Genomic DNA, 27,311 nt, shown 5'->3' on the forward strand with positions numbered 1-27,311 from the left:
GTCAAAAAAAACAATAAACTTTATATGCTACAGTCCCACATTAGTCAATCCATTACTATAGCAATAACCCACGCCTGGGTGTAGGTAATGCTAAATTTACCCACGGTTGGCGTGGTTTGGTCCCAAGGGCGAAGCCCGAGGGACCAAACAAAGCCAACCGTGGGTAAATTTAGCATTACCCACACCCAGAAGTGGGTTATTGCTGTTATACCATGACATTATTTAAGAAAAGAAACTGTTACTTTTCTTAAATAATGGCATAGTATAATGCCTGTTTACTGCCCTTCCGCAGATGTCTGGCATCCGCGGCAGTTCTGATGTACTGCGCCTGCGCGGTACATCAGAGTTGTAGCAAAAGCGGAGAAAGCAAGATCTCCGTTGCTTTTTTTTAGTGTCTCGCTATGTTAAATGAGTTTAACATAACGAGACAGTTTTAAAATAAGCAACGGACATCTCCGTTGCTTATTTTAAAACTGTCTCGCTATGTTAAAGTCATTTAACATAGCGAGACATAAAAGCAACGGAGATCTTGCTTTCTCCGTTAACTAAACACCGTCTCGCTATGTTAAATGGGTTTAACATAGCGATACAGCTTTAAAATAAGCAACGGAGATCTCCGTTGCTTATTTTAAAGCTGTCTCGCTATGTTAAACCCATTTAACATAGCAGACAGTTTTAAACGAGTTATACTAATGGAAAAAAGTCCAGGCGACCGGACCTTTTTCCATTAGTATAACTCGATTTACAACGGGCACGCTGGCCAATCAGCGTGCACGTTTTGGGGGGGGGTCATGGTATAATGACCCATTAACCCTAGGCTGCTGTCTCATTCTTAATCCCTGGGACTGCATTACCTTGGATGACTACCTTTATTTCCTAAGCAAAAGATACAAACTGGAAGATGAGGCAAAAATCCAGACATTCTTCAAAAATCCATACAGTTGAGAGGTATGATTTCATATTCAATATAACACTCTCCTTGTCAGAAAAGCTGCAATTTAATGAAAGTGTACTTTTAACTGTACTCAGCACAGATCCTCGTGGTGGCCAGCAGAGTAATCCAAGCTTCAGAGAGCTAAAAAAGCGTCTTTACCTGATTTAAGTATATTTTTTGTGGCTTTCCACTTCTATTTATCTAGCAACTGTATTTCGCCTGCTTGCTGATACATTGTTATTGTTTATTCTGCATTTATTCTGTTATTGCACTTGTTTCTCAGTTTGTTACTTTTAAAATCTGTAACTGCTGCAAATTGTTTGTGTAGGCTGTGATAGCCGATTTATAGCATTTATAAGTGTTTACTGTATCTGTTTCTGCTTGTTTTCTGAAAAAAAAAAAATATCTCTTGTTTTCCCGCCTTACTGAGCTAGAATAGTCCAGTTTCAGAGCTTGCTGATCCCTGGACTTTGTTTGCAGTTCCTGTTACTGATTCTTTACCTAATTTGGAAGAGAGGAAGTTCCCTTGCTTACCAGTGGGAGTCGGAAGCATTGAGCTGCCTGTTGGTCCAGTTTTGTGAGGTTTCAGCCAGCAACTTGTAGTTTATTGGTCGTTTTGGGCCAGTTCCTAGCTTCTTTCAGCCCCCTGATATAAAACACACTAAACGCACGTTTTTTAGCTTGTACCTACTCAGCACAGATCTTCGTGGTGGCCAGCAGAGTAATCCAAGCTTCAGAGAGCTAAAAAAGCGACTTTACCTGATTTAAGTATATTTTTGTGGCTTTCCACTTCTATTTATCTAGCAACTGTATTTCGCCTGCTTGCTGCTACATTGTTATTGTTTATTCTGCATTTATTCTGTTATTGCACTTGTTTCTCAGTTTGTTACTTTTAAAATCTGTAACTGTTGCAAATTGTTTGTGTAGGCTGTGATAGCCGATTTATAGCATTTATAAGTGTTTACTGTATCTGTTTCTGCTTGTTTTCTGAAAAAAAAAAAAAATATCTCTTGTTTTCCCGCCTTACTGAGCTAGAATAGTCCAGTTTCAGAGCTTGCTGATCCCTGGACTTTGTTTGCAGTTCCTGTTACTGATTCTTTACCTAATTTGGAAGAGAGGAAGTTCCCTTGCTTACCAGTGGGAGTGGGAAGCATTGAGCTGCCTGTTGGTCCAGTTTTGTGAGGTTTCAGCCAGCAACTTGTAGTTTATTGGTTGTTTTGGGCCAGTTCCTAGCTTCTTTCAGCCCCCTGATATAAAACACGCTAAACGCATGTTTTTTAGCTTGTACCTACTCAGCACAGATCCTCGTGGTGGCCAGCAGAGTAATCCAAGCTTCAGAGAGCTAAAAAAGCGACTTTACCTGATTTAAGTATATTTTTTGTGGCTTTCCACTTCTATTTATCTAGCAACTGTATTTCGCCTGCTTGCTGATACATTGTTATTGTTTATTCTGCATTTATTCTGTTATTGCACTTGTTTCTCAGTTTGTTACTTTTAAAATCTGTAACTGTTGCAAATTGTTTGTGCAGGCTGTGATAGCCGATTTATAGCATTTATAAGTGTTTACTGTATCTGTTTCTGCTTGTTTTCTGAAAAAAAAAAAATATATATATATCTCTTGTTTTCCCGCCTTACTGAGCTAGAATAGTCCAGTTTCAGAGCTTGCTGATCCCTGGACTTTGTTTGCAGTTCCTGTTACTGATTCTTTACCTAATTTGGAAGAGAGGAAGTTCCCTTGCTTACCAGTGGGAGTGGGAAGCATTGAGCTGCCTGTTGGTCCAGTTTTGTGAGGTTTCAGCCAGCAACTTGTAGTTTATTGGTCGTTTTGGGCCAGTTCCTAGCTTCTTTCAGCCCCCTGATATAAAACACGCTAAACGCACGTTTTTTAGCTTGTACCTACTCAGCACAGATCCTCGTGGTGGCCAGCAGAGTAATCCAAGCTTCAGAGAGCTAAAAAAGTGACTTTACCTGATTTAAGTATATTTTTGTGGCTTTCCACTTCTATTTATCTAGCAACTGTATTTCGCCTGCTTGCTGATACATTGTTATTGTTTATTCTGCATTTATTCTGTTATTGCACTTGTTTCTCAGTTTGTTACTTTTAAAATCTGTAACTGTTGCAAATTGTTTGTGTAGGCTGTGATAGCCGATTTATAGCATTTATAAGTGTTTACTGTATCTGTTTCTGCTTGTTTTCTGAAAAAAAAAAAAAAAATATCTCTTGTTTTCCCGCCTTACTGAGCTAGAATAGTCCAGTTTCAGAGCTTGCTGATCCCTGGACTTTGTTTGCAGTTCCTGTTACTGATTCTTTACCTAATTTGGAAGAGAGGAAGTTCCCTTGCTTACCAGTGGGAGTGGGAAGCATTGAGCTGCCTGTTGGTCCAGTTTTGTGAGGTTTCAGCCAGCAACTTGTAGTTTATTGGTAATTTTGGGCCAGTTCCTAGCTTCTTTCAGCCCCCTGATATAAAACACGCTAAACGCGCGTTTGCGCAGTTTAGCGTGGAGTTGCCACTGTTGCACACTAGGGCAGTGCCGGTTAAGCAGGTTTAAACTATTAGGGCTACCTAAAGTCCACTCTTCAAATTTTCCCTTAAAACTACCTTCCTCGAACTATACTACTGATCTAATCAGCATATCCTATAACTAAAAAGATCATCTCTACCTGACTCCGAGTAGCCTATTCTGTATCTGTCAAACCTAGCACTTGCTCCTACAGTACTTATCACCGAGATACAGCACTCTTGTTATAGATAGTAACCCAAAAAGGTGAACCCCATTTCTCGGACACCCACATCCCCCGGAATCTCTTTTAAAGTTTTTTTGTCTATTCCTTCTAGCATGTCGAGGGATCAGTTGCTAGTATCCTCTCCTGCTCAGCTGGTGAACCTGGGAATATTGAGGCAATGTTACAATTGCCTCATGTACACAGACAACCCTCTCCTCCTCCCACAAAACACAAATACATGCGAGAGATGCAACTATACGGCCAAACTGGAGGCTGAGCTCTCTCAACTTAGGACTGGCAAGACCAGACAGGAGGAGAAGGTTACCACACAAACTATAGACCCAGTCTCACATAGTACCATCACAACCTCAAATCATACACATAAACACACAAAGACATACTCGGAGGCTCTGATCAGAAATCTACCAAAACAGCAGAGGCCACCAAAGCAGACACCCAAACAACCACCACCTCAGAACACAACACCTGCAACACATAGACCTCACAGTCAGAGTGTCAAACAGTCACAGCCCTTAAGGCCAAACACAATGCCAGACACACTAGTCATTGGTGACTCCATAGTCAGACACACTGACATCCCGCTCACCAGACTGAGTAAGGAGAGAGTTACAGTAAGCTGCCTGTCGGGTGCTAGAATCCGCCACATAACGCAAGCACTCAGGTCTCTCAACAGCAGGTACAAATACGACTCAGTCATTGTCCACGCTGGTGTAAACGACCTGAGACGTACCTCCTTGGACTACATGAAAAGAGACATTGAGGAGCTCTCTGATTATGTAGCCCAGGCAGGTATGACCCTGACCTTGAGCAGTATCCTACCTTCACCAAGAATGATGCCACAATACAGAGATAAGATGATCAGCTTTAACAATTGGTTTAAACTCTGGTGTCATTCAAAGGGGATCCAATGTCTGTCTGCCTGGGATGACATGCTGGACAAGTCACACTGCTTCGCAAGGGACGGCTTGCACCCGTCACCCCTGGGATTCCGGATATTGGCAAAGGCTCTTGCCACCCCCATAGTGCCTTTTTTAGGCAAGGCTCAAATTCTAAACCTACCACCCTAGAACACAAAAAAGGAAAAAAACTAAGGGTAATGCTGCTCAATGCCAGAAGTCTAAATCTCAAAATGCACGCACTCGAGGCCCTTCTCAGTATGGAGAACATCGATGTCTGTGCTGTGACAGAAACCTGGTTCAAGGCTCCTGAGAGCACCCCAGCACTAACAGGTTTTACCTCATATCATGCGTTCCGGCCCCAAAATCCGGACAATACCAAGAAAGGAGGGGGGTATCCATATTCATCAAGGACACCCACACCTCAAGACTGGTGGCAACGCACGATGCATCGGAAACCATCCAGGTGCAATTAACCATAGGCAAGACTGCTCTGCAAATTGTAGCATGTTACAGGCCACCCTCACAAACTCAGGAACCTCACATGGCTTTCCTGAAATCACTGGAGGGGATAAATGTATCTCCAAACACCATCATACTAGGTGACTTCAATTACCCTAATATAGACTGGGAACACTACTCAAGCCCAAACACCCTAGCCCAAAAGTTCCTGGAATTCATAAACTCAAATGCCATGAACAACTAGTCACCATCCCCACAAGAGGAGATAACATACTTGATCTCATCATCATGAACATGGGAGCACAATGTTCAACACCGGATATATACCCCTCACTGGTGAGATCAGATCACAAACTAATTTTGCTGGAGGTCCTCATCCCACCCCCACCTGAAATAAAAAAGACCACAGTAAAAAACTTCTCGAAAGCCGACTTCACACTTCTAAAGACTAGTGTGGTCTCCTTTAAGGCCCCCGAGCCGGCGGAAAACAGTACTCAAGCCGCTGAATCACTTACAAATGCCTTCTACCAGCACCTGCAGGACTGCATGGATAAGGCAATCCCAAGCAAAACAAAGACTCTTTGTACCAAGGGCAAGCGTCCAGTCTGGTGGACCCCAGCCATAAACAAACTCTACAACAAAAGGAGGAAGGTACTACAAGATAGAGCAAAATCCTTAAAAGGTAAGACACCTTTGATCACTATAAGTAAAATCTAAGAGCTCTCATAAAATCATCCAAAGCAAATTTTGAGAGAAAAATAGCTAAAGACTCAAAAGACAATCATAAGGCCTTCTGTAGCTATGTTAGAAACCTGGGAGGAAACTCCCAGATATGCTCAGAACTAGTTCAAAATGATGTGAAGATTACTGATCCTACAGACATTGCCAACATACTGGCTGACAGGTTCAGTGCAAACTTCTCCCCAAAAGGAGAGATATCTATACCAAATGGTTGCAGCCCCAAACATCTCAAACGCCCAAGTGAGAACTGCTCTCTCCAAAGCAAAAAACACAGCATCCATGGGACCTGATGGTGTCCCAGGCTGTGTGCTCCACGAACTCAACGAGGAATTTAACCCACAGCTAGGACAGCTGTTTAATCATAGTCTCACCTCTGGATACGTACCCAGGGAGTGGCGCACTGCGACTGTGGTCCCACTTCACAAAGGCGGTGCCTCCACAGACCCTGGAAATTACCGGCCCATTAGCTTGACAAGCCTTATCTGCAAAGCCATGGAGAGGATCATAATGGACCTCATAAATAAAGACATAGGGAATTTGCAGACTTTGGATCCAACCCAGTTTGGCTTTGTCAAAGGCAGATCATGCCTTTTAAACTTGGTTGACTTTTTCGAAACAGTCACCAAGCCATTGATGAGGGAAAGGCAGTCCATACAGCCTACCTCGATCTGGCGAAGGCCTTCGATACAATACCCCACTCGGGTATCATTGAAAAACTCATCAGCTTAAATGTTAACCCATACATCACAAGATGGGTTGCAAACTGGCTGAGTGACAGAACCCACAGGGTCAGAGTTGCTGGCGCCATGTCAGACTCAAAGCCTGTCACAAGTGGTGTCCCACAGGGCTCAGTCCTGGGCCCACTCTTGTTTGGCATCTACTTTTCAAAGTACAAGCAAACACAGGAGGGTTATGGCTGACAAAGTTTGCAGATGACTGCAAACTGGGCGCCGTAGTCGAAAACACATCTGACACAGATATCCTTCAGAAGGGTCTCACAGAAACGGATGACTGGTGCCAGAGCCATGGCCTAAAGTTAAATGCCAAAAAATGCATAGTCATACCCTTCGGGAAAAACAAGGTTACCCCTAGCTACCATATAGGTGGTAATCCTCTGAGCACAGAAGAAGTTATCAGGGACCTGGGGACCCAGGTTGACAGTAGCCTGTCATTCGACACCCATGTAGCTAAAGTAGTTAGGAAGACCTTCTACACTGCCCACCTTATCATGAAGGGATTCACATCTAGATCAAGGGAGGTCATAGTTTCCCTATACTCATCACTCATCAGACCAATGATTGAGTACAATGCCCCTTTCGGAATGTATCTGACCTGACACTTGCAGCAGCTGGAGAGGCCACAAAAGTTCCTCACCAAAAGGATAAAGGGTCTCAAAAATCTGTCCTATGCTGCCCAACTGAAAGAATTCCAGCTCTATTCAGTTGCTTACCGCTTGCTCAGAGGTGACCTTTGCCTGACATACAAGGCCATGTCAAACCCAGATTTGATGAATATGCTTCACCTCAAAAAATCTAGATCCGTCAGAGCCACAAGGGCGGGAGACTTAAACCTCAACACGGCTATTAATAGGACGTGCTGGAGGGATAGATTCATCACCCAAAGACTCCCTATGCTGTGGAACAAAATCCCGGTATATGTGAGGCAGAGCACCTCGCTGGCCTTGTTCAAGAGAAATCTTGACCAATGGATGGGAGATCGCAGATATACTCCAGGGATTACCTCAGTGTCACTGCTAGACAGAGGCACAGCAAAATAATGGGTATAGTTCCCCATACTAAAGGGGTGGCGTAAGCCACAAAAATATGGGCTAGGCTTATAAATGCCCTCAGGCAGATAGCCTAGTATGAACCTATGAACCTATGAACCTATAATGTAGGATGCATTTGTGAACTAACTTGTTTGTACGTTAGCCTCTTTGTGCATATGTCTCTCTCTCTGTCTCTCTGTCATGCACACATAAACACATACACACACACACACGTATACCTTTATGCACACAAACATTCTGCTTTCATGCATGCACTCACTCACACCATACTTACCTAACACAGGTTAAGTGCTGTCTCTTTAAAAGGCAATGGCAGCAAATCCATAGATGAGTCCCTCTTCAGCAAGAACACACACATGGATTCTTTGGCACGAAATAATGGCGCGAACACACAGACCCTTCTTTGGCACAAAAAACTCAAAACTAGGAGGATGCTTTGGTGCATGCGCACACCGATGTTAAAGTTACAGGTCACGGCCACGAAAAACACAACAAAAAAGTGTTTTGGGGCATGCATACATCGATGCTGGAGTTAGAGGTAGAGGGCCGCATGGCAGAGCTCCGCGGGCCGCAGGTTGGATGCATCTAATTTAGACCTTGCACAGAAGCAGGCTAGCCAAAAACAAGCAGTCCACTCCTTTTATGGCAACCAAGCTAGGGTAGCTATCATGGAAGATGTAAATCTTACCAGATTCTGGTACACTGCAGACCCAGTACTAAGAAGCCAATTAAGTTCTTGCAGTGTGTTGAATCAGTAAGACTTTAAATAGAAAAAGGCTTTGTCATCTAGTCCTGTTTCCCTGTAGTTTGCTGTTGCCTTCTCTGAATGGTGTGTTAGATTGCTGATGACACCAAAAGGCACAACTGAGAAAACCTCCACTTATTTAAAATTTGTAAGGCTACTCTCCCTTAGAAGCCAACTAACCAAAATCCAGCCTAAGTTCCTACATTTTCCAATCAAGAACAAGTACTGCAGTCCTTCAGTGGAACCTCCAACTCAAGTACCTCTCACATGGAAGCCTCCTCAACTCTCTTCAGAGGCTGGTATACTGCAGTCCAAGTCCTAGCCAACCAACAAATTACTTGTAATTAAGCTCACAGATGAGAAAGAGATTTGTGGTCAGCTCCCATACTTCTGTATAGTTTCCTGTCCTCTCCAAATTGCACTTTAGATTTCTATCAGTAGTCCATCACTTAAAAGCACTGAACTGAGAAAACCTCCCATTATTTAAAGTCTGTAATGCTCTACCCCAACAGAATCCAGGCAATCAAAATCCAGATTATTGCCCCACCAAAGCCATCCACTCAATAACAGAAACTGATCCCTCAGTGGAAGTCAGGCTCATGTAGCTGTCACATGGAAGCTTCTATACTTACCAGTGGTGGCTACACTGCAGTCCCATTCCCAAGAAGCTAAGTCATATTACTCTGTTAAATTGGTAAGAACCAAGAGGAGAAGACTTTGCGGCCTTCTTCTCCTTCTGTCTAGTCTCTTGTTAACTTCTCTGGAAGGAACATTACAGTTCTGAGAGCAGCTCAGCACTTAAGAGCCCTGAACTGAGCACACCACCAGTTAAAGTCTGTAGAGCACCACTCCCACAGAAGTCACCCAATCAAAATCCTGCCAATGCCCCTACAGAAGCCAGACAATCAAAAAGGGGCACTCCAATCCTTTAATAGAACCTAAGCTGAGTTAGCTGTCATGTGAAAGCCTCTTCTCTTACCAGAGAGCATGGTACATTGCAGACCTGATCTTAGGAAGCTAATGAAGTCTCTATAATGTACACAATCAATAAGAACTCAGATGAAAAAGAAACTGTGACCTTCTCCTTCTTTCTTGTATCCTGTTGACTTCTGTAGAGTATGCATTAGAGCATGCCAGAACACCTGAGTGTCCAATGGGGATTTGACAATTGCACCCAATTTATTGTCTCTAGCAACAATCCCTTGACATGTGGTTTCTCTTCTAAAAAATAAGTGCCACACATCAAGAAGTCCATGACAAAGCTCTTTGGAATCCTGCTGGTGACACTTCCCTCCCTGACTAGAGAAGGTACTTTCTACCTTAACAGTGTGGGCTCTCTGTCTGAGAGCCTGTTGGCTATCCAGTGGGCTACATATGGGTTTATATTAAGATATCTATAACACAGGCATGTAGGATGTATCAAAGGCTTTAGTGGAGTTATGATAAGCAGTATGGACTTTCAGCCCCTCATCAAGGGCTTCAGTAATCCTTTCAAAGAAACTAGTTAGGTTTAGTAGTAGGCATGACATATCTTTTATATATATTTTCTAACATACAGTGTAAGGATTCCACATAATGACCTAAGCACAGTTTGTCACTCTGTGTAAAAAGGGAGATTTTATTTTTTGTCTAAATATAAATGCACCATAGATTGCAGGGATACACTTCTTCATATGTTCTATAACAGAATCTGGACCACTGAAGTCACTTTACAATTAAACTTTTTTAACAATTTAGAATAATTCTTTGGAGAATGCCATACAATATTTCTGCTAAGACTATCAAGTACTGGCACATAAAGAAACTTTAAAATGTATTATTATTGTTTTGCAACTGTAAAAAATTGGTTTAACTTCAACATCAATGAGCCTTACAACTTGATGCAACTGACATCTACATTCAGACATGTCCAAAATAGTCCACTGTGTGCCTCCAAATTGATGTTCTTGTTTCTCTCTTTCTCTTTAATCCTGAAGGTTAGTTTTAGGCAGTTTTAGAAAAGTGTAGCCTTGTGATTTGTAAGTCTGTATTTAAGAAAATATGTTAGACTGCAGATGACAAATTTTGGAACACGACTGTTGATCCTGTTTGAGATCAACAATCCAGAACATCAGAAAAGCATGCAACCATTCACTATAAAAAGAGAAAGTTTCCAACTGCAACTTAGAAACAATCCTGTTGACTTCACTGGATTGCACCTTACACTTCTACAATAGCCCAGCACTGAAGAGCACAACAGAATCATGCCAAATGCTAGTTTGCACTGAATCTGTACTGCAATGTTAGTGCTTAAAGACGTGTGCTCAATAAAATCATAAAGTATAAGGCATTCAAAATGTCACTTTTTTAAACAAGAAATCTCTTTACTAAATTATCACTTATGATATACGCAATCATACATTTATATAAATGCAAGCAAACCATATTGATGCAACCCCAGTTGTAAGCAATTTACATCACAAACCATATTGACATAATTCTAGTTGCAAACATTATACAATACTTATAATCTACCTATGCATTGTCAGTCAATCATTCAAGTACTGCCTTCTTTTAAACCTTATTCCTCCCCTGTATGCATTGCTTCCACAATTCCCATTTTTTCGTATGTAATTTGTTCCTACCCTTTTCAAAAGATCCCATTTCCAGTTGTTTTATCTCTGTTACTATATTCACTACTTCTAGTACAATTGGTTTAGACATTGATTTCCATTTTCTAGTAATTGCTTTTATAGCAGCCATCATAATTAGTCTCAGCAAGGCGTTACAATGTCTACCCCATTCTGATTCTGTATTGTAGCTCAGAAAAATCATTTCCATAGTTACATCAATTTGCTCACACAGCATCTTTGATAGAGTAGCCTGCAGGGAATCCTTAAAGTCTGCTAACTCATTATACTCCTGGAAAACATGTTCCCAATTATCTTGTTCTTCACCATCACACCTCCAACATTTGCTGTCTACCTGAGGAAATATTCTCTGTAGTCTACTTGGAGTAAAAATATGTATGTAAACATTTCCAAGCAAAAATCCAAAATCTTCTAGATTTTTTTCCATATTTGGGAAACATACATATATCCCCCATTGTTTATTTGTGAATTGCATATCCGATCTCTCTTCCCAATCCTTTCTAACCTCCTCTGATTGATTCTTATAGTTATCATGCAATATTTTATATGCTCTACTAAATATTCCTTTTAATGGCATCTTCTGTTCTATATTCTACTAAAAACTCTACCAGTACTGGTCTTTCATTTAGGACACCTACATTTCTTTTTCTTTGCCTGTACACTGATATCAATCCTTGATAGGGAAGGCAATCTCTAACCTTCAGTCCAAATAAATTCTTAGTGTCTTTCCATTCTATTACCTTTCACCTCTCTAGTTATTTGCTCCCACTACATTGGTTCTTTTGCCAGGTTTCTCCAATAAATTCCAGCCTTTTGCCTATGGTCTGTATCCCTAATTGCAGTCATCCCTGTCAGCAGACTCTCCTTTCCCCATTCCCATGATGACTTAGTTCTTAGCACACTTTCTGATACTTTATGAATATAATAGTCTGTATGATTACTTTTATTCTCCTTAAAGATCTGCATCCAAAATCCCAGTCTCTCCTTATTTCTTGAATTTCCCCCTGTTTCATTATCATCCCTTTCCAGTTTGAATTATATTTTTCTGCCTGTACTATGTATAGGAGCCTTAAATATGTTGCTCTGAAATACCCCTTCAAATTGAGTAATCACAATTCACCTTGTTCTATTGGAAGAATCAGTTTATCCCACTTGACTCTTGCCATCTTCCCCTCCCAGATAAAAACCTTCAGCTATTTATTAATTGCTATTTACAACTTCTCCTCTGGTTGATAAATATATGCCCGACCTGTGTATAAGACTAAAGTGACTAAAAACACTTTAACTCCTTGTATCTTACAATCCATACCCACATAACAGAGCTGATTAGTGTCTTGATAATATCATCTGCAAGTAGAGCCAGCATTTCTTGATTACCCTACCAATTATATCTTTGAATTTCTGAGTCCCTTATTTTCTTTGCCAGTGTTTCTAAATATAATGCAAGTAACAAAGGGGAAATTGGACACCCTGCCTGGTTCCTCTGCTTAAGCAGAAATTACCACAGAGGGCCCCATCCACTTTAATTTTCACCTCCAGTCCCTCATATATCCTCCTAATCAACCTTATAATGTTATCAGCAATACAGTTGCTTCCACTGCCCTGTTCATAAAGTCCCACCTTACTCAGTCAAATGCTTTCTCTGCATCAAGACCCACCAATAACAGTGGTATTTTCTTATATTCTGCTTCCCTCTGGATTATCAGTGTTCTGTTAATGTTGTCAAATGTTTGCCTCCACTCCATAAAACCACATTAATCCATATCTATCAACTGTGCCATCAGTTTTGCTATTCTTTTAGCCATTATAGACATAATCATGGTGTAGTATTGAAATGGGCCTGTATGAAGCTGGATCTGATGGACCTGATGGATCTATACCTTCTTTAGGTATTACAGCTAACACCACTTTCTTCCAGAATGTTGGTACTTCTCCTCTTAAAATACTTTTAAACAAAACCTTCCAGAACTTTATCATTTTTTCCCTCCTAGCTTTCAAACTTCCATAGGAATACTATCTATTCCTGGGGACTTTCTTGTAGATTGGTTCTACATCACCATTTTTATCTCATCTCCTCCTAGCGTAACTGTTAGCAATCGAGGGTCATCTACCTCTAACCTTGGCATATTTAATTCGACCATAAACATTTCCATTTGTAACTTTTCTTTATTTCCACATTTCTGTGCTTTATGCATACTTTAATAGATTTTCCGAAATATTTCTAATACCGCTACAGGATCTCATTACCTTCCATGTTATAGGCTGCCTAAGCTTGGTGGCAGCCCTTTCTACTTTCTGTTGCATGAGTCATTGTGCTCTAGAGTTAATATCAAAAGCAGTTGCTTAACAACAACAATCTTTTCTAAATTTATTCAAATTATTGAGGTAATCTCTTAGTTTCTGCTTAGTATTCTGCAGTTGCTCCTCTTCTTGTTCTGTGAGATCCCCTTATTCTGCAATACTGTAACAGATGTCATTCCCTCCAAGTAATTATTGTTACTTCTTAACCATATCACTTTTTCTTTTATTTCCACCATATTTTAAACTTCACTTTAATTTTATCCCACTCCCTAACTATATTTTCAGAAAAAAATTCTATCTTCTCTAATAGTTTCTGAATAATTTCTACTACCCAGTCCATAAATTCTTGGTCGTTTCAACAGATAGGTTCATAAGTAGGTATGATAGGTGGGATAGTGCCAGTGTCTCATTTTTATTTAGTTTCCCTGTGTTTCGATTTTAGTTATTAGTTTATTAATAGTTATTGGGTATGTATCAAGACCTTCAATTAAATGCATATGTTCCTCTGAAATATAAATTCTATCTAGCCTAGCCCAGTTTTTGTTTTTTGGGGAAGAATATGTAAACTCACTCCGAACTCCTAGTACCGAATTCACATTTTCCATGCCAAATATTTTCATAAATTTCTTCAAAAGTCTACTGTCCTTTGTTGTACTTTCCCTTCTGCTTCCCTTAGACACATCTTCACTGCTGCAAATCAAATTTCAGTCCCTACCTATAAGTAATATTCCTTGCTGAAAGCTGATTATTTCTCCCAGAATTTTCTTGAGCTTCATTATAGCAGTTTTAGGTGAATATAAATATATGCCAGTGTAATCCTCCTCCCTTGCCAGTAGCCCCTCAGTACTACACATCTACCATCATTATCATTTTTTATCCTCTTCTGTCATTAATTGAGCTCCTCTTGCAATTAATATAAGTACTCCTCTTTTCTTTTGTCCCAAGTATTCTGTGGAATAACCATCCCGAAAACCTTTCTTTATCAAATTCATATGTTTAGTTCTTTCCAAGTGTATTTCCTGAAGCATTGCTATTTGCACTCTACATTTTTAATATAATTCAGTACACTTTCTTTTTTGTATTTATCCTGTGAGACCTTTGACATTTAAAGACATTACAGAAAGCATCATTGTATTAAAAAGTTATTATTCCTACCTTCTATGTACAACAGCTTTTTTGTTAACTGTCTAGTTTGAACTTTTGTGTTACATAAGTAAACTCTTTGGCAGGTTGAACTTTTATATAATTGTTTCTTGTCATATCCATTTGAGCCTATGTCACATCTTATAAAACTTTCTGCTTTATTGAAAGCCCTCAAAAAATAACAACACCCCCCTAAAATCTATTAATTTAATACTAAAACACAAAACTATCTACATCTTCAAATATTGATGTGTTACCCTTCTAATAGGAACAAATGTCGAAAACTGACAGCCACACTCACAAATATGAGTTAATCTAAGATAAAGATTATCCACGCTAAGAGACATGGTGAAGCCTGTGCTTCTATTAAGTGCTATCTGGTTTTGTCTCATCTTTACAGCTCTCCCAGCTTTCACAGAACATTATCTCCTAGCCAATTTCTCTTTATCATATTGTCTCCATGAGGACCAGATACTGAATTGCTACTAAGCATACATGTATTTGCCAGAAAAAAGCCTTATAACATTCAATATTCTTTTTCATTTACTTGCTTTCTCTTAAAACTTGTTGCTAGATCAAGCCAAGGGCCCCAATCCAGTTACCCCCAACACATATTTTGTCATGCACTTTTCACCAGACTTTTTTTTTTACATTGCAGTCATTACATTTCTTAAAACTGAACTACGAGAAAGACAGAAGAAGGGAGAAAGAAAAAAAAAACAGAAGCACCTATATACAATAGTATCCCCATTACACTTAAAAGCAACTGAGAAAACTTTACTTTACAGCATGAAGAGAAAAATCATGCACTATAAAAATAGTACTATTAAAAAATAATTTTGTTTTACTTATAGTTAAGTTTCTCCTTCTGCTTCCCCTCCCCTAACTATTTTTCTGAATATTAATGACATGAGGTAAGGCATATGCTTTAGAGTCCCAAACAAGTCCAACAGTGTCCAAAAAAGTCCAATATTTCCAGATTTTCTTATCTGTCATATTTCACAAATATAATTAGTGCTTTATAATCCCACATTTGTCTTTTTTCAAGTTACTGGTTTTATTCCTGTTCCTCTCCATCTCCCAAAGCCTGTGTCTGCTTCATTTCCAACATACTTTTGATTATTCTAGTCAACTCTCCTGTTCCCTTTTGGAACAAGCGTAATTTGGATGATTGGATGGGTAACTGGAAATTCACCCCGGGGGTTCCACTTGTGTCCCTCTTAGACAGGGGAAATAGATGTTGATTTTAGTGTCTGCTTGATCCAGACACCCTTGGGAACATGGATTGAACTTGACTAGGCTTGAAAGGGCCCTAGGACTATTAGCCTAGTAACCTCCTATGATCCTTCTTTCTTTCCGGTATTCTCCATTGAAACATTGGAAAAGGTTTCACTGGCACAGTTTCTCTGTGGTCTTTATTACCAGAAGAACAAGAAGCAGACTCTCCTGTTTCACAGCTTACTGTTTGATGAACAAACTTTTGTATTTCCTCCTTAGCATGTTCTGCATCAAAAAATGATTTTGTCCCTCCAGGGAGAGCAGTTTGAATCTCACGCCTGCTTCTCAACATTCTCTGAATAGTGATATACATTTACTCCTCTTTTGCCTGGTGTACAATGAGTAATCATTCTCTACAAATACTGCTTTCTGCTTTCTCCCACTTTTAGTACTGTCTTTCTGCCACAGTTCTGTCAGAATCCAAACGTTCTGCTGGTAGAATTGCATCTTTACTATTAAAGGTCTAGGTTTCTTTCTCATAGCTAGGTTTGGAGCAAACACACAATCTGCCCTTTCAACTAACAACTCCTGCTGTTGAATACCACTCCAGTTGCTTATCTGTGCTTTCATAAAATTAATACAGTCTGTTCCTTCCAGTTTCCCTGGTACAGCTGAAAATCTCAGATTTTCCCTATGTGCTCTGCCCACTATTTCTGTTATTTTTTGACACATCTCTCCTTGATTAGTCTCATATTCAACCACCCTTTTCTTCATTTCAACCTCTGATTTTTGCAGTTTTATCACCTCATCTGAATATCTGTTTAAAGGTTCTTATATTTTTTTTCCAGCCTTTTGTTGTTGGAGTTGATATACTCCGTCCTTGTTTCCTTTATTTTAATCAGGTCTGTCCACAGTTGTCATACTTTCCTCTAAGTTACTGAAATCATGTCTGGAGCTTGCACTACTTTTTGCTGAACAGATGCAGAACTTTTCCAGTCAGTGTTTTTTTCCTCACCTTTTGGAGCTGATTTTCTGTATTTCATTTTTCCTAGTATCCATGTAGTGCAGTTACTAGCCAGTTATTGAAATTTACCCAGAAAAACAGAAGTCTACTGGACTTCTCTTCTGGGTTTCTGTTTTCACAATGGGAGAGCGAGAATTAAGCTGTTACTCAATGTGCAGCCATCTTGAAAGATCATTCAAAATGTTATTTTCTGTGTTGTACAGGGTATGTGGGTTTCCAATCAATACATCTTTCAGTCAGATTACTGTCTCTGAGTAGTATTTATTGTCTTGCTATTAAAGTTCGACTCTGAACAATGAATCATTCAGTTGATCAAGTCTTTATCCACTTCTACTGCAGTTCAGCTGTAATGCAAGCTAATGTTAAGCTCTGAAAAAATACTTGTTTTACTTTCAACTGAGGTAGCAGTGATTTATTTTTTTTTCTTTACGTTAATGTGCAAGTAACTTTACTGCATGCTAATTTGGTTTGATGTATTTCATTATATTTATTATCAGCTGTTGAACTGTACATAATGTGTAAGTTATTTATTTTTATTTATTTATTTACATTTGTTGACCGGGAGTGTCCGACTGGGCGTAGGTCCATTTTCAGCAGAGGCCCGGGGAGAAAAGCTCCACAGTTAAAATAAACAGACAGTAGTTACATTGGATTACATAGCGATTAACAATTTAACATAGCAATTACTTACAACATATTTACAGATGAAGAACATAATACTTTGGTACCATGGTTTAAATGAAGGAATCTCCCTCTCTAGCTTTCTTAAGATGAAGACATTTACTTCTTCTTCTTCTTTTGTCTTTTCCCGGTCAGGGGTCGCCACAGCAGATCACCTGTCTGCTCATAATTGGCAGTGGAGTTTTACGGTGTCGAGTTGCCAGCCTGGCACCCAGCCTTCCACAGAAGGCACACACATGCACGTGCACACACCTAGGACCAATTTAGAGTGTCTAATCCACCTACAGCATGTCTTTGGGATGTGGGAGGAAACTGGAATACTAAATATTCTAAAAGGAAACAGATCAAGTACTTATTATTAATGCCCACCCCACCAGGCATGTCTAAAGGTCAGTTCCCTGTGCTTTCTCCTATTAACCTGGTGAAAGTTAAAGGCATTTAAATAATACCTAAAACAAAAATACAACAAAGAAACTCCAAAAGTATAAAAATATGATGAAAAGGCCAGTAAAAAATATAAAAATCACCAGCTTGCACTTTATTAACAAGAACGTCTCAAGTCTCTAGCACTTCGGCAAAAAATGCCTTCTAGGAGTACATCAGTAAGGAAAAAACAGTGCCATTTTATACAAACATTAAGTATCAATTATAAAACACTTAACTAATTAATTGTCTAAAACATTAAATACTGTATTTCTATTATACTTAGAAAACAATATCAAAAGTTTCCATGAACATTCAGTATTAAGTCCACAATGGCTTAAAGCATTGTATTTTAAAATATGAATACTTTCTTTATATAACAAATTATGTTTTTTCTTAAACTCAGAGTTGCCAACACCCCCCAATTAACTTGTTCTAGTATGCTGGCTTGCAGAGAGTCTGGATTGCTATTGTAAAACAACTTAAAATGCATGGCAACAGGACTAGCAACTTTTTCCATTTTTATGTCTCTAATGTGCTCAAATTAGTTAAGTGTTTTATAATTGATAGTTAGTAAATTAGACAGATTTTTGAGTAGGGCAGTGTTAAACCCAGTTTTTGGATTCTGGTTAATCAGCGTACTCACTTGTACGAGCACAGCAAGCCTACACAAAAGCAGTCTTTAAAACAAAGTTTCTATACCAGAATGATTTCCATGTCAAGTATTTGTCTAGTTAAGTTCACAGTGATACAAATGAACACAAAAAAATTGACCTTCCTAAATATTACATATTGTTCTACAGTGTTACTTCAGTCAAGCTTAGCCTGTGTGCCATTTTTTGTTTGTCGTCAATTAACAGACATTATGTGTACTGTATTGTAATATCAAATTGACTTTTTGCCTGACCAAATAACAACAAAAGTATATACAATGCTTCCAGGCTGCCCCAGTTTACCCGAACACATTATTCAAGTTTTAGCATGGTAAGTATGACAATAATGGGAAGGGAGCAAGAGGGGGATTTTGGGGTTAGGGATCATGAAGGAAGTTTTAGGTTTAAAGAGCAGGAATGGAGTTTTAGGTTTAGGGAGTGGGTGGAGAATTTTAGGGTTAGGAAGCAATTGAGGAATTTAGGCTAACGGACGGGGGGGGAGAGTTTTAGGTTTAGGGAGTTATCAGGGAATTTAGGGTTAGTGAGGGGGAGTGGAGTTTTAGGTTAAGAGAGCAAGGACTTGAGTTGGAAATTCTGTGGTAGTTTTAAGGTTAGATTTAGGGTAATGGTAGGGCTATATCTTTTATAGGGTCAGGTGTTGGGAAGGCTAGGTAGAAATGGGTGATCAGGCTAATGGGAGTTCAAGCATTTGCATTTTTGAGCAGGTGTTTTGCAAGGTACTAGCATGCAAGCACCTGTGTTAGACCCATTTTCCAGTACCAATGGTCACATAAACATAGTATCATTGTGACACTTCAGAGCAACAGAAGGTATTTATCACAAAGAGTGTAGAAAATGTGGTGCCCTCGGTGAAGTCTAATGTCTTAGAATTACTGAGTACAAGCTGTATTGGTTGTTACAATGTGCACGGGCAACTAGATTGCCTTTATCCATTTTGCAATTTACCTCTTCTAAGCTACAAATATTATCACTTTCAAATAAAAAAGATAACCATAAGGCATTCTTTAGCTATGTCAAGAATCTAAGTGGCAATTCCCAGATTTTCTCAGAGTACACTGAACCGACTGATATCGCCAGCATCCTGGCAGACAGGTTCAGTGCAAACTTCACCCCCCCCCTCACTCCCAAAAGGGTCCATAACCATACCAGATGAATGTAGTGCCCCTGAAATCACAGACACTCAGGTTAAAACAGCCCTCTCCAAAGCCAAAAACACAGCATCAATGGGACCGGATGGTGTCCCAGGCTGCGTCCTACATGAGCTCAAAGATGAACTAATCCCTCACCTAAACACACTGTTCATACTCAACCTCTCCACAGGCTACATGCCCATAGAGTGGCGCATAGCAACGGTTATTCTGTTCCACAATGGTGGAGCCACAACAGACCCCAGGAACTATCGCCCTACAAGCCTGACTAGCTTGGTCTGCAAAGCTATGGAGCGCATCATCCTGGATCTCATTAACAGAGACATTGGGAACCTCCAAACACTGGACCCTACCCAGTTTGGCTTTGTTAAGGGCAGATCATGCCTCCTAAACCTGGTGGACTTCTTTGAGACAGTTACCAAGACTATAGATGAGGAAAAGGTGGTCCACACAGCCTACCTAGACCTCGCAAAGGCCTTCGACACCAATCCCCATTCTGGTATTATAGACAAGCTCACTAGTCTGAACATAAACCCCTACGTCACAAGATGGGTTACCAACTGGCTCATGGACAGAACCCACATGGTAAGAGTTGTGGGAGCTAGGTCTTACTCTAAACCGGTTACAAGTGGCATTCCCCAGGGCTCAGTCCTAGGACCCCTCCTGTTCGGCATATACTTCTCAGAAGTACAGGAGGACTATGGCTGACCAAGTTCGCAGATGACTGCAAACTAGGGGCTATAACTGACTCTCTGGCTGACACAGACATCCTCCAAAAGGGTCTCACTGAGACAGATATCTGGTGTCAAAATCATGGCCTCAAGCTAAATGCCAAAAAGTGCATAGTCATCCCCTTTGGAAAAAACAAAGTACCCACAAATTACCACATAGGCAGTAGCCCACTAAATATGGAAGATGAAATAAGGGATCTGGGGACCCAAGTAGATAGTAATCTCTCCTTTGATAGTCACATTGCCAAAGTGGTTAGAAAATCCTTCTATGTGGCCCACCTAATCACAAAAGGGTTTGCATCCAGATCAAAAGAGGCATTGTGCCCCTCTATGCATCACTCATCAGACCCATCATAGAATACAACGCCCCATTTGGGACGTACCCTACAAGACACCTGCAACCGCTGAAAAGACCACAGAGGTACCTCACCAAGATGATCACTGGCCTCAAACAGATGCCCTATGCAGCTCGACTGAAGAAGCTCCAGCTGTACTCAGTGCATACCGCCTACTCAGAGGTGATCTCTGCCTGACATACAAGGCCATGTCCAACCCAGAATTGATGGACATGCTCCACCTAAAGAAAACCATATCCCTTTGAGCCACACACTCTAGGGATCTAAACCTCACCACAACAATAAATAGGATGTATTGGAGGGATAGATTCCTGTCCCAGAGACTTCCCATGCTCTCAAAAAAGATTCCAGTCTACATTAGGCAGAGCTCCTCACTAACATTCTTCAAGAGAAAAGTTGATGAGTTGATGGGGAAACAGAAAGTTTACCCCGGGGATCACTTCAGTGGACAAAGGCACAGGGAACTAATCTAAGAGGGCAGCGAAAGCCAACACATTCTGGCTAGGCTTATAAATGCCTTTGGGCAGATAGCCTAGTATCTACCTATAAACCTAAAAATAGAAACACTACAGCCCATAAGTAACTGATGCTGTCACTATTAATGTCCACTCGAAGACATGGGATCCATGAATTATTTCAACAAGAATTTTAATAAATATGATTGTGAAATTGTGAAAATTGCATGTAGCAGATGTATCCTTACTGTCATCACTCTGTATAGGGAAAAATGTGGAACATGTTTAACATATATGTAAATATATATATATATTTTTTTTTCTTTGTTTTGCAGATGACATGTCAGACTCTGTTACTCTAGCCCCATCAGTTAAAGAAGTCTCCAAGAGGTTTTCTACTCCAGATGCTACCCCTGTGTCAACAGAGCCAGTATGGCTAGCCTTAGCCAAAAGGAAAGCAAAAGCCTGGAGTGACTGTCCTCAAATTATCAAGTAGACATTCTTATGTGTCTTTTTCTTTTCCAAATGCTTGTTGATAACATCAAAAAGTCTTACTGTGCTATTTCTTCTTTGCATTAACTCAAGCTGCATCCAGCAAATGAAGAACGCTTCACACTACAGTCTCAGGCAAAGAAGCTGACTCCTCCTGGATTTTTTTTCTACACATCGTAAATAGCAAAAACTCTTTAAAGCTGGTTTGAAGTGTACATTATGTACAGGTGCACAGAGCTCATAGGGTGGAAAGTATATCTCGTCTTTAACATTCCAGAATCTGCAGGAAACTTTGTATACAAGGTAGATTTTAAGTAACAAAGTAAAAACTCCAGATATTTCAGGATTTCAAATCTATTCCTCTCTTTTTTTCTTGTTTTTATAGACTACATACATTTTCATTAACAAACAAGTCACGTGATCAGTGCTGAGTAGAATGCAATGACATCCAGATCCCAAGGCTGACTGGTACAGGTCTTGTGCTTATAAGTACAGAAATGATGACTAAAGGGAACCCTTTTACAAAAAGGAAGCAATTTGTGCTAAGTACCAAAACAGTGATTTTAAGGGAACCCGTTTACAAGAAGGAAGCAATACTTGCTGTCACTGAGCAGTAGAAATTTTCTTAGCAGCAACTATTAACCAGAATGTAACACAGCTTCATTTTTTTTTTTTTGTCCATGTGGGAACCCAAGTAAGGAAAGGTTTCTGTAGATATCCAATTACGTGAAACATTTGTGGAGCAAAGTCCTTACCATTACTCAGCTCAGACCTTATAAACTGAGCGGCCTAGCAAGAAAACTCCAGTAAACATAAAAATATATAGGTCCTCTCTTGACATAGTTGCAAGGTTAAAACTGGTATTGGAACTAGATAGGATTCATTCATAAGGGGTATCTTTCCCATTCAGGAGTTGGGATACAGTGAGTCTGATGTGCCACAATGTCAGGCTGACTTAACAGTTTGCATTGGTCTGTATGACTGTTCAAAACTATTTCAGTATTGCTTTTCTCAAGTGAGCTTTCTGTCAAAGTGGAATTGCCATGGTGGAAACATGCTATACTACTTTAATTACTATAATATGGCTTTTTAATATCACTTATAAGTGTTTCCCATCTGTTTAGCTTCATAAGTGAATAATATGTAGCTATAAGGAGTCATACCACATGGTCATCACTAGTACGTGTCACCACTAGTCTGGGATGGGGTGCCTTGATGAGTTAGCTGCATAACTTATGTCTGCCTCGGAGTACCTCACTGTAATCCTCGATATGCCTGTGGAGTTCCTCTGCTTGCAATATTTGACCCTCGACTGAAGACATAGGGTCTCTGTGAAATCGTAACTGGTTGCTGGTCTATGTGAATAATTATGAACAATGTGAGAGAGAGAGAACAAGAGAGAAGCAATGTATGAGAAGAAGACCTCTTTGATTTCAGTAAGGGATTAAACAACAGAAATGAATAAATGAAAAAAAAAAGATCTTTAGGCAAATTTTGCAAGGCAGAACAACGAAACTGGAGAGAAACAGAGACTCTGGAAAACGTAAGCTGTTCAAAATATACTGTGTGTATTCTTTTTTCAACTTACCCCATTTAAACTCTCAGTTCAGTCATACTTCACTTTTGTTTAGTACAACTACTAGATTCAGGAAAATAATTAACTATCATATTTTACATGGTAAATATGTAAAATAACAAATGTGTTCAGTTTTAACACCTTAAATCAACACTAAGAAGTTTGCACTAAAATACCAGTTAAGTGTTACTGTTTTGTGACTCTTATTAGTGTCTTGCTAATTAGAATATGTTAATTTGCGCAATATATAATGCTAATACTAATGGCAGAATTATTTAAACCATTGTATAATGTAATATGTTTAATAGTGTTATTATTTCTAAAACAAATCCCACTATTACAGCTGACAGAATTGTATACAGCTAATAATGCTAATACAAAACTATATGTAAACAGTGATTTTTTTTAATGACTATAATTCATTTTGCTATTTATGATATTCCAAAGTGCAATTGTTTCTAATTTTGTTGTCCTTTAATTCCAAGTTAGTGTACAGTCCACTCATGTAATTAAAATGTTTTTTGTGGTGAAAGCTTTTCATTATTAACGTACTAACTGTACATTTTGGGTTTATTAGGTTTAATACATGAACTTTTAGTGTTGCCTTTGTCTTGCAATATGTTTTAAGAAAAATAAATTTTAGTACAATAAAATGCCAAACAATGTTCATGTGTAATTCCTCTAATGTTTCAACAATAACACCTTGCATGTTTGGGGGGGGGGGGGGTCAAGGACAGTACAATGAGAACATGAACGGCTTTGAGAGAACAGATATCAAATCCTGATCCTGAAGTTTGGAAGTTAGCAAAGCTACTCTAAGAAGCAAAATACAACAGTGCTTAAGGTTTGGCTACTGATACAAAAACATTTAGCTCTACCAGGTCTGTGGTCTTAGAAAATGGGTATCTGGTGTTATGGACTGTAACAATCTGTAACTAAGACCTTCTTGTTTTGATCACTGGTAGAAGAGTGTCTTGATTTCTGAAAGTACAGACAACCATTGAAACCCAAGTGACCTTTAAGTTCTGAAGTAAATAAGCCAGAGTTGTAGGCTGAGTTGTATGCTGCTAAGACATATCATTCTACATGCTACTAGTGTACAGTGATAGCACAGAGGGATAGAGACGTGACTACAGCTCAGGTGACCTTAGTTTGAATAGAGGCTCAAGTACTGGGTAGCACAGATAGTAAGAATGAGCATGCTCATCCTGTGGGGGATAGATGGTTGCTCCAATCTGGCTTGTGCCATTACTCTGATGACAGGGCTGTGGCTAGAGAGTGATGACCTGTCATGATGCACTGAGCCAGTGCCAGGAAAGAAATGTGTGGCCACCTAGACAGTGACAGCAGTCCCTGTCGCCACATGTGGAGGACCACATATTTAGAGGCAAGGGGGCAAAGGTGGCATTAGATGAAGTCGCCATGTCACCACCAGGGGAGGGATTAAGCCAAAACAAAAAAAAATGCTTTGTTACCAGGATGCCAATCAGCAGGGGCACAAAGCATCCTCATGGCTGCCTAGGTGATGCGTCCCAGCCCAACCCAAACACACACACACACACACACACACACACACATATATATATATATATATATATATATATATATATATATATATATATCTATTAGTGTCTGAGTGGAAGGATGTTTCAAGATCAGCAGGCATGAGGGCAAAACAAAATTCTAGTTGTACTTTATGATTATGAAAGTCCAAGAAGCACCTTTTCAAAACTGTATATTTCAATGTGACCAAAAAGAGACGGTCTGTTTCAGTGCAGTATACTTGCATCAGTTTCATAAGCCCCTTCTTTGCCAGCTAGTCTCCTGCCTGCAAGTCAAACCAGCCAGAATATTAAAAATGGAAGTCATTGATAAGTACCAGTCATACTGCTGGAAAAGAGTCCTTGAATGCTCCTTCCTCCTGTTCCTCCTCCAGCTGGGTGTAGTGATGTGCAGAAACAATTAGGTTGCTTCTATACCGATAGTTGCAGACCTTTAGACTGCCCTGCATCATTGATTCACGAATTTCCACAGATCCTGCTAGGTCAGCATCCTGGATATTATCTCCAAACAGGCAAGGAAAGCCATCTAATAGTTACTCAGCATTAATCTCCTGAGACACGAGTTGGACTTGGTTCTCCAGACACAGAGCTGCATGCCCTACCTCTGTGCTAATGGGCTGCCTCAAGGCACAAGAGTTATGCTTCTCACAAAACTAAAGGCCAGATAGGCCCTTTTCTATTTGCAGCAGAGGAAAAAAAATCATATTCAGATGCATTCAGCTGTAGGCTGCATGGACATCTGCTGCCACAGTAATCACTAGAGCATATTTCTGATATACAGCCATGTTGGATTTAATTTCAGAGAATGTACCCGATGTCATAAAATAAACTAAGACATTATGTGCCAAAGAGAATGGCATACTATTGACCCACTATGTGATTCCTTGGCTTCTCTGAATCATGTTTTAATCTTTATGTATTTATTTATTAACTTGATAAGTAAGCTGGTCTTTAGATCCTTTTCAGTCACGACATAGGGGTGGGAGGTTGGCATAAGGGTTATGGTGTTTACCTTACAAACACAAGATCCAGGATTTGAATCTCAAGTGGGCTAAATGGCTAGCCTTAAAATGGTCCACAAAGGCAGTTAGCCTAGTACTAACCTGTGATACGGGCCTTATGGCACATAAAACCGATATACAGACTATATGAGAAATAACATGGCAACAGTATGATGTGCTGATCAACAGACACAACTAGTATTGGGTTTGTGCACACATAAAATATTAACTACATTAATCATGATTAAGGTTACCTTTACTTAGCAGATCATACTTCCAGTTAGACAACACAGGCTTATTTATTTGCCTTGGTTGAGTGGTTTACTTCCATTAGGTATGTGACCTGCTTGCAAGAGAGACCTAAGATAATTTTTATTCATTCATTCACCAGTTGCCTGCTTAGTCCAGTTCAGGGTTACAGGAAAGGCTAGCCCTATTCTGGCAGTTAGTCTGCAAAAGGAAGAAGATGTAATCCCGACCATGGCACCAAACCATTGCAGGATACACACACACACACACTGGCAGTCTGAAGGACTATCAGCCACTATGCCACTGTCATACAGAGAGAAAGATGTCATCGATTACAGGCAAGTTCCCCTGATGTCATCGATTACAGGCAAGTTCCCCTGTTCTTTTTTCATTTCCTGTGAAGTATGACTACACTAAGCAGATTGGTAACAGAATCAGCTATGCAATGTACCCAGGAGATTAGTGTTACACCTAATCCCAATACCAGGAACCATTTAGATTTACTACCTGTTTCACAGTCAAGAATATAAATAACACACTAAATTCATATTTATCCCCACTGATGTGTGCAAGCCATATGATCTATGTCTCTTTTACAATCATTACATTTTGAGGAGTTTGCTTATAAATATGAAGCTTGACATCAACTTGAGCCCTTATCCACATTGCTGCAGGTGCCTCTGCTATCATCCTAAAAAAGGAAGATTTGGTAGAAGAGTTGCTATTTGTTTTAACATAGAACTTCAGGTAACTTTAGCTGCTGCTAGGGATACCATCTCATAGGAACATATGCCCTGGATGCAGGGTGAAACTGTACTTTTCTCCTCCTCTGCCATCCATCCCATCATTTGTAGACTTTCTTACAAGAATTCAGCAACCCTCTCTTTGACTTTGTGTTATGTTGCCAAATCGTTTTTGGTGATTTTTTTTCATATAGGACAATGATGGGTTGGTAGCTATTTTATAACATCCTATCATGAAAGAGTAAAATTTAAAAAAATTAAAGGCGATATGCAGAAGATAATCTGTGCACTGTTTTTAATAGGATTCAAAGACAGACTCAATGCAAGTAACATTCTGCTTCTTTATACTGATTTTATAAAGGTGACAGTAAAGGTTACAAACAAAATAAAAGTAATGCTGTCTTTCAGCACAGTCTTCTACTAATATGGTCTTCATATAAGAAAATACTGAGTACAGTAGGAACTGTTTTAGCAATTGTTGCAAACCAACAAAGTTTAGCACTGTCTGTGTTGCACGGTGAGTTTGCCTTACTCTAAATACAGTTCATTATGTTATAAATATTGTATCTACCAACCGTGCTCCATACCGGA

The 27,311-nt window shown here is 39.7% G+C and overlaps 1 protein-coding gene across 4 annotated transcripts in view; it reads left to right on the forward strand.

The window, feature by feature from the left end:
- The window catches only part of CRACD (capping protein inhibiting regulator of actin dynamics), a 1,952,305-nt gene extending 1,928,480 nt beyond the window's left edge, over window positions 1-23,825 (forward strand). For 3 of the 4 annotated variants that reach the window (XM_044062482.1, XM_044062486.1, XM_044062484.1), the window contains one exon: window positions 21,433-23,825. In XM_044062482.1, coding sequence (XP_043918417.1) covers window positions 21,433-21,593 — 161 coding nt within the window. In that variant the 3' untranslated portion in view covers window positions 21,594-23,825. The remainder of the gene's footprint in view (window positions 1-21,432) is intronic. The other variant, XM_044062485.1, reaches the window with a different exon arrangement.
- The last annotated feature ends 3,486 nt before the right edge of the window (window positions 23,826-27,311 follow it).

Source organism: Protopterus annectens, chromosome 2.part1 (assembly GCF_019279795.1).
Source record: "Protopterus annectens isolate FY-2018-M chromosome 2.part1, PAN1.0, whole genome shotgun sequence".
Lineage (NCBI taxonomy): Eukaryota > Metazoa > Chordata > Ceratodontiformes > Protopteridae > Protopterus > Protopterus annectens.